Source organism: Narcine bancroftii, chromosome 8 (assembly GCF_036971445.1).
Source record: "Narcine bancroftii isolate sNarBan1 chromosome 8, sNarBan1.hap1, whole genome shotgun sequence".
Lineage (NCBI taxonomy): Eukaryota > Metazoa > Chordata > Chondrichthyes > Torpediniformes > Narcinidae > Narcine > Narcine bancroftii.
This window is the reverse complement of record NC_091476.1, coordinates 75254203-75266852: the sequence shown is the minus strand read 5'-3', so window position 1 is coordinate 75266852 and position 12650 is coordinate 75254203. Positions and strand designations below refer to the sequence as shown.

The window sequence follows — 12650 nt, the reverse complement described above, 5'->3', positions numbered from 1 at the left end:
GAATTTAGACATACAGTACGGTAACAGGCCCTTCTGGCCCATGAGCCCACGCCGCCCAATTAACCTCCAACCCCCTGTATGTTTTGAATGGCAGGAGGAAACCGGAGACCCCTGCAGACACGTGGAGAACACACACACTCCTTTTGGACGGCGCGATTTGAACTCTGGTTGTTGGCGCCGCAACAGCGTCACACTAACTGCACCACCCCTGACGACGAGAGGCCGATTGGCCAATTGAACGCACCTATTGTTCAACGTGACCTGGCAACCTGTGACCGACGAAAATAAAATGCCCACTGAGGTTCACCTCCAAGCCCGTTCGGTATGTGAGGAGAACTCCCTCACCAGTGCGTGCTGCCTCCTCCAAAACATAATTCTCTATCCACAGATGCTGCCCAGCCTGCGGAGAGTGTCCAGCATTTTCCATTTCCTTGTTTTTTTTTAATCCAGCCTCACCTGAAGTCATGACATAGGCCCAGGGATACGAAATGCCCCATTAAGCCTTTATCACAGAAACCTCCCTTTGATCTGCACATCCCTTCCCGACCTTCTTTGCTACCAGCGACTTTCCCTTGCGCAGTGCTGTCGAAAAATCAGAGCAAAAGCACTGACTGCTTCTCTCCCAACAGATGTTTCCCGACCTGCTGAGATTTTCCAGCATCCGTTGGTCTCCCCAAGGTCACCTTGAGATCATTGCCTCTGTCAACGGGCTTCTCCACTGAAACGTGAGGTTTCCTCTCTCCTACAGCCCCCACCCACACCCCACCCAGAGGGCAGGCAGCGTTTCAATGTTACTCCTTCCCTCACATTTCAACCCTCTGAGGTTCTTCTCTTCTTACCCACAGAATTCCTACCTGGGTGACACTCTGGGACCACTGCCTGGTAATCGGATCCAACGCGGATCATGCTGTCTGGACAGAACAGAGAACAAGACACAAATTTACTGGAATACAGCTCATAGAAAAATGGGGGGGGGGGGGGGTAGAGAAGAGTGGCGGGGGGTGGGAAGATGGCAAGGAAGGGAAGAGCGGCAGGTAGGAATGGCGGGGAGGAGGAGGGGGAATGGGTAAATTGGTTGAGGGGGACGGGGCGAGAGAGCGGAGGAGGGGAAAGATAAATATAAGGAGGGTAGATAGGGCTAGAATAAAAGGGAAATGGGGCTAGGAGGGGCAGGATTTAGGGCTGGGAGGGGTAGGATCACAGGGGAGGGGCGGCCGCAAGTGGGGGGTTGGGGTAGGGGGTCCAGGGGAAGGGTCTAGAGGTACCATGGGAGCCCAAGTGGGGGAATGGGGGCTCAAGATGGGGAGGGGGGGGGTGGGGTAGGATCCAGGGTCAGTGACCCCATGGGGCAGTTCAGCGGCACCTGCGTGGGGGGAGGGAGGGGAGGATCCAGGTGCCCCAAGAGGGACAGGGCCAGGGGCCCCGAGGGGGGCAGGATCCATATGGCACCGGGAGCAGATCTAGGGGCAGTGGGCATTGAGGGGGGCAGATCCAGGGGCGGGGGCACTGACAGGGTGGACCTCGAGGCAGGGGATTCCAACAGGGGCAGATCCAGAGGCAAGGGGATTCCAACGGGGGCAGAACCAGGGCAGTGGGTACCAAAGTGGGCAGGATCCGGGGGCACCGAGAGGCCAAATTGAGAGGGCACTGGGGGGGTGGGGAAGGGGGCAGGAGCATCGCTGGGCACTACACCCACCATACCCGAGGATGTAAAAGCGGGACTGACTAAGATGGAAGTGCCCACCGTGCAGGCCATGCTGCTCCCGCTTCTTCCACTCGATGGAAACGACCGACATGGTGGTATGCGGCCGCTCCTCGTCACTGCTCTCCTCCTCAGAGTCTCGTACTTGTTGGCTCCCGTTGTTCATCCCCTTCATCCTGACTCCTCGGGACAGAATTCCTGCCGTGCCCGACTTCTCCATCATCACCGGCATCACTGCAAGTGGGGGGAGGGGGAACAAGATGGGAGACAGTCGGTCACCGGGTTCTGAGGCACCAAGATGGCCCCTTCAGCCCATCCCCTCCTGCAGCCAGCTCGTCAAACAGAGCCAGTGCGCACCCACTTCAACCCCACCCCCCCAATCCCATTCCCTTGCCAACCCGTTGGTCCATGGCCTCGTGATCTGCCACACCAGCAAATTGGAGGGCACTCCCCAACCCCGTCTCTCTCTCCCTTCCCTCCAGCTCCTCACCACTCATCTTTCTCTCTCTCTCTCTCTCTCCCCATGTCTCCTTCCCTCCAGCTCTGCATTCAAACTACTACCCCCTCCCTCGCTTAGTTCGCACCTTTCCTCTCCTGTCCTATCCCTGTCCACCCACGGACTCTCATCTGTTGGCCTGTGCTCCCCCCCATCTTATAATTCGGGCACCTGCCTGCTGCTTTGCTCATGATGAACAGCTCAGGCCAGAAACATTGGTTAGGCATCTTTTCCTCCTCTGGCACTGTGAGACCAGCTGAGCTTCTCCAGCCTTTACTACAATAGGAGTGCCGCTCTTGCTGGCTTCTCTGCTGGGCCCACACCCCTGGAACCTTTCCCATTCTGTTGCCACCCTGCGCTCCCTTCCTCCTGCTCCAAATCCATCCACATTTCACTGCGAATCATGCCTCCCACTCCCCGGTGTACTGGATTAGCGAACCAGGAGCATCCAATCCTGTGTTCCACGGGGAGAGCACAGATGAACAGCCCCGATTTCCCGATGGGGTCGGGAGAGTGGAAGCTGGCTCATCCCTCAAGGCTGCCCCATTGTTCAATACAAATGGTGGCTGCTCAGCACCTTAGTTCTAGAGCACGGAAGCAGGCTCTTCTGCCCATTCCTTCATAAAGACCAAGGTGTTTGACCCCTTTCCTAGCCACAGTTGTCAACAGTTTTACAAACGGCAATGAGGAAGCTTGCAGGAAGGAGACAGATCAGCTCGGTGGGTGGTGCCATGACAACAACCTTGTGCTCAATGTCAGCAAAACCAAGGAGATGATGTGGGCTTCAGGAGGGAGTCAGGGGAACACGATCCAGTCCTCATCGAGGGGCTCAGCAGTGGAGAGGGTCAAGAACCTCAAATTCGTGGGTGACAACATCACCGAGGATCTGTCCTGGAGCCTCCACGATGAGGCAGTCACAAAGAAGGCTCGCCAATGAAACGTCTGAGGAGATTCGGTACATCACCGAAGACGCTTGAAAACTTCTACAGGTGGTACTATGGAGAGCATTCTGGCTGGTTGCATCATTGACTGGTTCTTTTTTTTTTGGTTCTGCATCTTTGCTGTATAAAGGAACTATCTGACTTGCTGAGTTTCTCCAATATCATGTGTTTTTACTTCAACCCCGGTGTCTGCAGAATCTCGCGTCGAACTTATCCCCTTCACAACCCTGGGCTCACCCTCCTGCCGATCCCCGCCTGGATCCTGACGACATCCATCTCACCCAACACAGGTTGGACCGCGACATGAAGGACCCTTGCCCACCTTGCTCGACTGCCATGGCAGCCCACCTCCTCCTCCTGTCCTGCCTCCTGATTGGCTGTGGCGCCACCCACTTCATTCAGCACGAGTTCCTGGACTTTGCGGACTCGCTGGCGGCCATGCAGAATGATGAGGGGTCAGCCGACGAGGTGGAGTTGGAGCCCACCCTCCTGCCCTCAGACAGGCGCTACGACTACCCCACCTGCCCATTTGGATGCCAGTGCCATATACAGGTGGTACAGTGCTCGGACCTGGGTAAGTGGCGAGGGACCTCCAGGGAGTGGGGCTGGGGGGGGTTGGTCTGGGGGTGAGGGAGCTACAGAGGGCACCAGACTCCACTCCATCGAGGACATCTACACAAGGCGGTGTCTTTAAAAAGCAGCCTCTATCCTCAAAGACCCTACCCCCCCACCCCAGGCCATGCCCTCTTTACTCTGCTACCATCAGTGAAGGTCCAGGAGCCTGAAGACGAACTCCCAGCGGCACAAGGACAGCTTCTTCCCCTCCGCCATCAGGTTCCTGAATGGACAACGACCCCCAGACACGGCCTCACTTTTCGTGCCCCTATTATTTTTATTATTAATAGTAAGATGGTTATAATATGCATGTTTGCATTATGACACTGCCCCAAAACACCCAATTTTATGACTTGATTATGACTGTACATACGTCCTGATTCTGATCTGTCCGAGGTCTTTCAAGCAGCGTAATTCTCCCCTTCCATTCAGCTCATTCCACAGACCAACCTGCCTCTGGAAAAAGGTGTCCCTCAGGTCTCCTTTAAACCTCTCCCTCTAAATGTCAAAAATAGCAGCGCTGCCAGAACCGCTGGAGTGGACCCCACAGGGGTCCGACTACTGTCAGCTCTGTACAGGCTTTAAACTGCCTGTTAAAGGAGCTGACCGTAATTTTATTTAAAATTTCGTAACAGGGTCTGTGCCCAAGATAGCAGTGCCTGTGATTGGCAGCGGCCACGAGGGGTTGCAGACTCCATGGCACCAGAAAATGGGGAGACCACCCCCCCCCCCGTTTGAGGAGGAGAAGCAGAGGGGACATCCCCCGGGGCGGTAACCACGGCGGCGGGCCAGCGAGGGGCTCTAAGGCTTAAGAACACACAGGTGGAGAGCTGCTGGTGACATGAGGCAAGGAACCCATGCAGGCTGCAGACTGGCTCGAAAATGACAGAGGGAGTACCAGGTATCAGAACCAAGACGGAAGAATGGAGCCGAGAGTGATGATCGCCTCAGAGGTCAGGTTGCTGATGGTTTGGACAGGACTGTATGTGGCTGCAGGAGAGCTGGGGGCGAATCCACGGTGACTCTTGGGGGGGTGGGGGGAGGTCCTCTATTTTGTTTCTCTTTTTCTGTAAGAGGTACCAGGCAATTTCTGCCAATGGCAAATCTTTGTCTGCCTTATGGCAGATGAGACAATATTGCATAACGTGACACTTTTTAAATTACATGACAATAAATTTAACCTTAAACCAGTGGGCCACAGTGTGTGCCCAAGTGGGCCACAGAAGCCTTTTTCACACTGAATGGCCAATTTACCAGTTAGTCAGTGAACCGGTTCAAAATAGCTTTTTTGCCATTCACAATAGACCAATGTTAACAGGTTCTCTGCACCTGTTTGTACTCACCATATATATAAAAAACAATTACAGTAGGGAAACAGACCATCTCGGCCCTTCTAGTCCACACTGATTTAAGTGAAACTCTACCTGCTCCCTCCCTCCTCCCTGCCCATAACCCTCCAACCCCCTCACATCCATGTATTCATCTAACCTCCTCTTAAATGACAGAATTGGCCCTGCTGCAACCACCTCTTCCGGAAGGTCATTCCACTCAGCCACCCCTCTCTGAGAAAAGAGCCCCCTCTCAAAGTTTTGCCCCTAACCCTTAACTTATGAACCCTTGTTCCAATCTCTCCTACCCTCAGGGGGAAGAGCCTATTCACATCTACTCTATTCCCCTCATAATTTTATATACCTCTATGAAATCCCCACCCCCTCAATCTTCTACACTCCAATGAATAAAGTCCCAGTCTACTCAATCTTTCTCAGTATTCTAGATACTGCAATCTAGGCAACATTTTAATAAATCTTCCCTGCATCCTCTCTACCTTATTGATATCCTTCCTCTAATTTCTAATTTGGGGACCAGAACTGCACACAATGCTCCAAACTTGGCCTCACCAATGCCTTGAACAGTCTCCACATCACCTCCCACATCCTATATTCTATGCTATGATTTATGAAGGCCAGCACACCAAAAGCTTTCTTCGTCAACCTATCTACATGAGAATCCACCTTCAAAGAACGATGAACCAAGATCTCTCTGTTCCTCAATGCCCCCCCTTCACATCCTCTTTTGGTTATTCCTCCCAAAATGAAGCCCCTCACACTTATCTGCATTAAACTCCATCTGCCACCTTTCAGCTCACCATTCCAAACAGTCCAAATCCTTCTGCAGGCTCCGAAAACCATCCTCACTATCCACAACTCCCTATTTTCGTATCGTCCGCATATTTACTCACCCAATTTACCACTCCATCATCTAAATCATTAATGTGAATGACGAACAACAAGGGACCCAACACCGCCCACCACTGGCCTCTATCCCAGCATCCCAGAGCAAAGGGGCCCCTATCCTCCAGCGGTGACGTCCTGCACACCCCTTGTCCCTTTCACACTGGGCTAGCCTGTATGCCGATCCAAAAACTGAATCGGCAATGACACACCCTCCCCAGACGGTTCATCCATGGGGCAATCTGACGCCTGTGTGCCGGTTCACGAGCATCCACATTTGGCACGTTAACCGGTAGATTGGCGGTTAATTGCCAGTATGAATGGGGCTGATGACTTCCCAACACCCTGAGGTCAGGGTGGGTCTCATTACAGTGGCTTGAGCCTTGATTTTGAATGGGAGTTTTTAATGTTCAGTGTTGGCTAGCAGTGTTTTTTTGTTCTTTAAAAATGTTAAATAAAATACTTCAAATGAACTAAAAATGTATTTGTTACAGTTGCCTTTGGCTTGAAAATATTGTTATCACTGCCACAGCACCTAGGGCCGAAAGCCAGGTGGGCCTTAGACTGAATAAGGTGAGAACCACTGCCCTAAACCAATGTCCTCTCGTTTTTAACTTGCCTAAACTGAGGGAAAAAGATCCTCTGAAGAGGAAGTGCTGAACATTATCTGCAGCTCAACGGGAATGCTTTAATCTTCCCAACCCTACTTCAACCAGGCACCGCATCCCTGGGAAACGAAATGATCCTCGAGTAATCAGCACGTCCCCAGATTGTACAGTCCTTCAAGCCTCATTACGTGGAACCAGAGCGGAGGCTTTTCTTAAACTCCTCGGCCGCACTGACTTTTCAAATACACAAAGGTGCTAGAGAAATTCAGGATGCGTAGGAAGTGAAAGGTCACCAACATTTTGGGCCTGGGCCCTTGCATGGATGCCGTGTGACCTGCTGAGTTTCTCCAGCACGCCCATGCACTGCAGTTGGCCCCAGCATCTGCAGACTCCTTTAAGAGATCCTGCTCCAGCTGTACCGGGCCTTGGTGAGACCACATCAGGAGTACTGTGTGCAGTTTTGGTCTCCATATCTGAGGAAGGACCTCCTTGCCATGGAGGGGGTGGATAGACTAGGCTTGTATTCTCTGAAATTTAGAAGACTGAGGGGGGGATCTTATGGAAACATTTAAAATTCTCAAAGGTTTAGACGGACTTGTTGCAGGAAGGTTGTTTCCAATGCTGGGAAAAACCAGAACCAGGGGTCACAGTTTAAGGATAAGGGGGAAGTTTTTTAGGACTGAGATGAGGAAAAATTTCTTCTCTCAGAGGGTGGTGGATCTGTGGAATTCTTTGCCACAGGACATAGTTGAGGTTGGTTCCTTGTCAATATTTAGTAGGTTAGATTTGGCCCTTGTGGCTAAGAGAATTAGGGGGTCTGGGGAGAAGGCAGGAAGCAGGGACTGATCAGAGCCATGATCCTTTTGAATGGCGGAGTAGGCTTGAAGGGCCAAAATGGCCTCCTCCTGCACCTATTTTTCAGTTTCTAGTCAAGTAAAAAGTTGGAAAACCTTCCCCAGTCCCACTCCTTCAAGATTTAAAATTATTTTATTGTCACGTAAGAAAATGTGATATTACGTGAAATTTACTTAATTCAACCGTAAGGCAGACAAAGATTTCCCCAACAGCAGAAAATGCCCAGCACCCCTTACAGTCAGAAAAAGAGAAACAAGGGAGTTCCCCCCCACCAAGACATCGTATATCCGTGGTTTCACCTCCAGTACTCCCGCAGCCTCTGCAGCCAAACAGCATCCAGTCCAAGCCTGAGCTCCAGGTGCATAGCTCAGACACAATCAGAATGCCTTCGGTGCCCTTGGCACCCCTCCCTTGCAAGTGGCAAGTCCAGGTTTGGGCATCAGAAGCTCAGATGGGCAAGCGGCCGGGTCAAGGGTTCATTGTTGGGAGCACGGATAGGCAGGCAGGGTCGTCTTTTACATGGGTCATACAAAGAAATACAATTTTTAGGCCAAATAAAGAGAGGGGGTGGTTCGACTGTTACACAGTATTAATGATTACACGGATATATAGGGTATCCAGCCAGCGGAAGCCTTGGTTGGGCTTTGCTCGTAGCAGCTGTTTGGATAAAGTCGTATGAAACAGCCTTGGCCAGGGTGAAGTGCGGGTCGATGCCACTCGCTGTTGGGGCGACCCTCTTAAGTTGTCTCCTTATCCCTGCTCAGTCACCCACGGTCAGAGGCTTCATCTGTAAACTGGGGGTGGTATAATTATCTATTGTTGGTCTTTCGGGCAGCTCCGTGGAGGGGGAGGAACCTGCAAATGCAGCGACGGTTAAATGTTTTCAAAGAACGTGACTGAAAATAAAATGCTTTAAGGTTTATATATTCATTCATGAAGTTTGTTCAGTGTAAGGACAGTATTTTTGTCTTTTAAATTGTTTATTCTTAGTGAAAGCATTGGAAGAGAGTCTCAGGCAACCAGAAAATATCTGGCATCTACCAACCCCCTAGGTGCCCAATACTGAAATAATAGCCTATCTGTAAAGTGAGGCCACATCACTCCCCATTTGCAAAAAGGATGGAAACAGGGATAAACAAATGCAGCTTACTCCCGTCCAGAGTAATAATTTGCATCACACTGCAGCCACAGATACGAGCCACGGTAACACCCATCCTGAGAGCAGGTCAAGCCAAGACTGGGAGATTGACATGCGCAGCGTCCCCACAAGCTGGGGCAGCCAGGCAGAAGCTGAAACTGAGACACCAGGAGATCCAGCTCCTGGCCCTCCCACGACGAGGAGGCAGCCAGGCAGAAGCTCCCAACTGCTGTGTGCTTTTCAGTTTCAAACTTACAGCAGTCAGGATATGGGAGGAATCCAGAGAACTGGGGGTGGGGGTGGGGGAAAAAAAAATTGCTCGGTCAGGGGGAGAATGTGCAAACGCCACAGACAGTACCAGAGATCAGAATCAAACCCAGCTCCCCGCAGACAACCTCTCTCGCACTCTCTCTCCTCTTCCCTTCCCCTCCTCTTTTTCTCTCTTCCCCCTCCTCCCTTCCCTCCCCTTCCCATTGTCATTTGCCCTCTCTCCTGTCTGTTTCTCTCCTCCCTCCTTTCTGCTTCTCCCCCTCCCCATACCCATTGCTTTCTACCTTCTCTCTCCTTCCACCTCCGCTCCCCTAGCTCCCATCAGTCTCCTCTCTTTCTCTCTCCCTATCTCTCTCTCCCTACCTCTCCCCCTAGCCCTGCCTCTCTGGCTCTCCACCTCCCCCTTGCCCTGCTTCTCTCCCCCTCTCTGCCTCCTCCTTCTCTCCCTCCCCATCTCTCTGGCCCTCCATCTCTCTGTCTCTATCCTCTCCTCCTTCCCCGTCTCTCTCTCTCTTTCTCTCCCTCACTCCTTCATTTTCCGACTCCTACTCTCTCCCTCTCCCCAACACAATTTCCCTAATATAACCCTCCCCAAGGTAGAGTTTCACATTCTGCTGATTCTCGAGGGAAGAGATTTCACGGACTGATTCTGCCTGCTTCAGGCTTTGCCCACATTGGAAACAATGCCCCTTTAATGTAGACATACAGCACGGTAATAGGTCTTTTCACCCCACAAGCCCATGTCGCCCAATTACACCCAACTGACCAACAACCCCAGTACACTGAGAGGAGTGAGTCCCTTGGGAAAAACCCATGCAGACACGAGAAGAGCGTACAAACTCCACACAGATCTTGGTCTTTCACCTGCACTAACGCTATTAGGATTGGGTGACTCCCTCCCTTCAACCTTGGCCCCACCCTTTCATTTCGGTGGCAAGATGGTGGAAGGGCAGACGGGAATCGGGGAGGGTCAAGGGGGACTGCTGTTGGAACCCAGACTGAATGTAACAGAAGCTTGGCACCAAATCTCATCTGTGCTTTACTTCCTCGTAAAGAGGCTTTATTTTAAGGCAGTGGGACCAGGCAGAATAACAGTTCAGCAGACTAGAAGGGCCAAAGGGCCTGCTTTCTGTGCTGTAACATTCAGTGGTAATGAATTTCGTGACTTGTTCATGACAATAAATTCTGATTCAGCAATGTCAATCTCAACAGCATCTAGAATGAGCAAACTTAACTCGTTTTCAACCAGTGACTGACCCACTCTTACTGTCACACACACACCCCCACATGACATGGACACACACACAGACGGACGGACGGACGGACACACAGCCCCCAGTCGTCACACACTGACCAACCTCGGGAACCCTAACCATCAGGGCAGGGCGCACTCGCTGCTTCAACACCAACTCAGCAGAGCGAGGAACGCACCCCTCCCCCCATCAAATTACTGTCATACCACCTCCTCCCCCTGCCTGAACAAGGTGAGAGGGACTGGGCAGGGTGGAAAGCGGAGGATTAACTGCGTCTCAGCTGGTGAAGGGGTGGAGGCGTCGCCTGTAGCTTAAGGCACGAGACAGGGAGGGGATGAGGGGGTGGAAAAGAATTGGTTCCTGATCCTACCATGCTGCAGGGAAGGCAAAGATAGAGGGGGGGGGTAAGAATGGGGCAGATGGGGGGGGGGGGGGAAATTAAGCAGATTGATTCCAGAGTCGAGGCAGTTAATTTCTCACGGCAGACTTCAAAAAACAATCCTGCATTGTGGTTTCCTGAGGTCCGGAGATTTGATCTCAGCGAGCTGCTCAGAGCAGCTGGGGGGGGGGGTGGCAGGGGGGGTGGGGGAATAGGATAAACCTGGCCGCGCTGACAGGCAGGAACGCATCCCTCGGCAACGAAGCGAAAGGGAGGAGGCAGCTCTGAAACACAGAGGGTGTCTGCCCATCACAAAGGGGGCTGCAGGCTCTGCTGGAGATTGCGGGATGGGCTGACAGGGTAAAAGGAGTGTGAAAACGCAGGCGTATGGAGTTAAGATGCAGTTCAGCTAAGGTTGCACTGAACAGGAGGCTGAACAGTTCAGCACACCCCCCCACCCCCCATCCCAGATAGTTACCACAATGCAATTTGCAGAAGGAAAAAAGATTCTTCCACCACTGGGTCAAACAGATGTGAAGGGGTGGGGAGTACAAGATGCTTCAAGTCACACAAAGCCCAGTTGCACTGGGAGCCCACCGCCTCCCTCTCGAACCTCTTTACCAACGCCTCCCACTAACATCCAACTCTTTCCCTTGTTACAGCACACTCCCGGGGAGCAGGGCACCAGCTTCTGAGGTCTGGCCTCCCTCCCACCAGTCGTCACTCCGCCAGTGGGTTCCCGACAGCCGGAGGCAGCATGGGGAGCTCTGGGCAGAAATTCGCCCCCCGCTCTGAGCAGCTTCACTCCCTCCCCCACCTCCCCCCAGCTCGTGAGGACATGCAACTCCGAGCCCCGACCAACCCTCCACTGAGCCCACCCGGACGCCGTCCATCTGCACCCTCACAGCCACACCTATCATCTCAAACCCTGACCCTCCATGATCCAAGCTTCATGTTCTCCCCGGATCAAACAAGGTCACCCACCCGCCCCACGAATCCACTGCACCCCTTCCATAATCTTGTTGCACCACTCAACTCTGCTTTATTAACCCCCCACCCCCCACAGAGACCGCTGGCTTTCACCCCTCCCATCACGCTCTTCTTCCTCGAGCTCCAACATCCCCTCCACTGCTTTCCTCTTCCCTCCTTCCAAACCCGTCCTTGACCCTCTCCCTTCCTTCGATGCCCTCACCCCCACACTCCCTCACTCAGCCCGCCCACTCCTCCCACCCCTCTCCCTCCCTCCCATCCCAAATGAGTTCCCTCCTCCAATCCCTTCAACTCAGACTACCCACTCCCAAATTACCCCTCCTCTCCTTCCCCCAATCTCCCTCTCCCTTTACACTCTCCTCCCCTCCCATAACCTCTCCCTTCTTTCCCGCACAACTCACCCCTTTCCCTCCCCTCCTCACCTTCCCCACCCCTGTGCCCCTCTGCTATCTCCCTTCCTACCCTGCACCCTCGCTGCCTCACACCCTGCCACTCCCCCACCCCTCATCCACACCCCCTCACTTAGCCTTTCCCTCCCCATGACTGACCCCTCACCCTCACCCCTCAGCACTTTCCAACCCCTCTCCCCATTGCCACACCCCTCACTACCCCTCTGCCCTTATCCCCTCAACTATCTCCTTCCCCGACATCACCCCTACCTCCTCACTTCCCTACTGCTCCCCAACCCCTTCCCCCCACCCCACGACCCCAACCCTCACCCCTGACCCCTACGCACCCACACCAACCACTACCCCTAACACCTCACATACCCTCACCCACCTCATACCGCCACACACACCCAATCCCCCCATCCCATCAACCCATACCTGTCCCACACTTCCCCTCCCCATCCATCCACCCCCTACCCCAAGCACCCACACCCCTCCCCATCCACCCACACACGCCAAACCCCCACCCATCTCCTCCAACCGCATCCCACATACCTCACCCCTACCCTCCTTCCCCAACCCCCTCCCACTTTCTCCCACCTCCACCCCCTTCTTCCCCCACTTGCCTCCCCACCCCCCACCCACCTGCCCCACCACCTTTCCCTCCCTACCCCTTCCTCATTTCCCCCACCCCCGACCCACCCCACTTTCCCTTCCCCACCCCTCTTCCCTTCATCCCACCCACCTTACCCCTCCCCCTTCCTCCCATCTTCCCCTTCCTCC

General features: G+C 53.4%; 1 protein-coding gene across 4 annotated transcripts in view; it reads right to left on the bottom strand.

Annotated features, from left to right (window-relative positions):
• Window positions 1-12650, bottom strand: part of LOC138740907 (REST corepressor 2-like) — a 57725-nt gene that overhangs the window by 19133 nt on the left and 25942 nt on the right. For 3 of the 4 annotated variants that reach the window (XM_069894222.1, XM_069894221.1, XM_069894224.1), the window contains 2 exons: window positions 1727-1936; window positions 855-911 (listed from right to left, as the gene is read on the bottom strand). In XM_069894222.1, coding sequence (XP_069750323.1) covers window positions 855-911; window positions 1727-1936 — 267 coding nt within the window. The remainder of the gene's footprint in view (window positions 1-854; window positions 912-1726; window positions 1937-12650) is intronic. The other variant, XM_069894223.1, reaches the window with a different exon arrangement.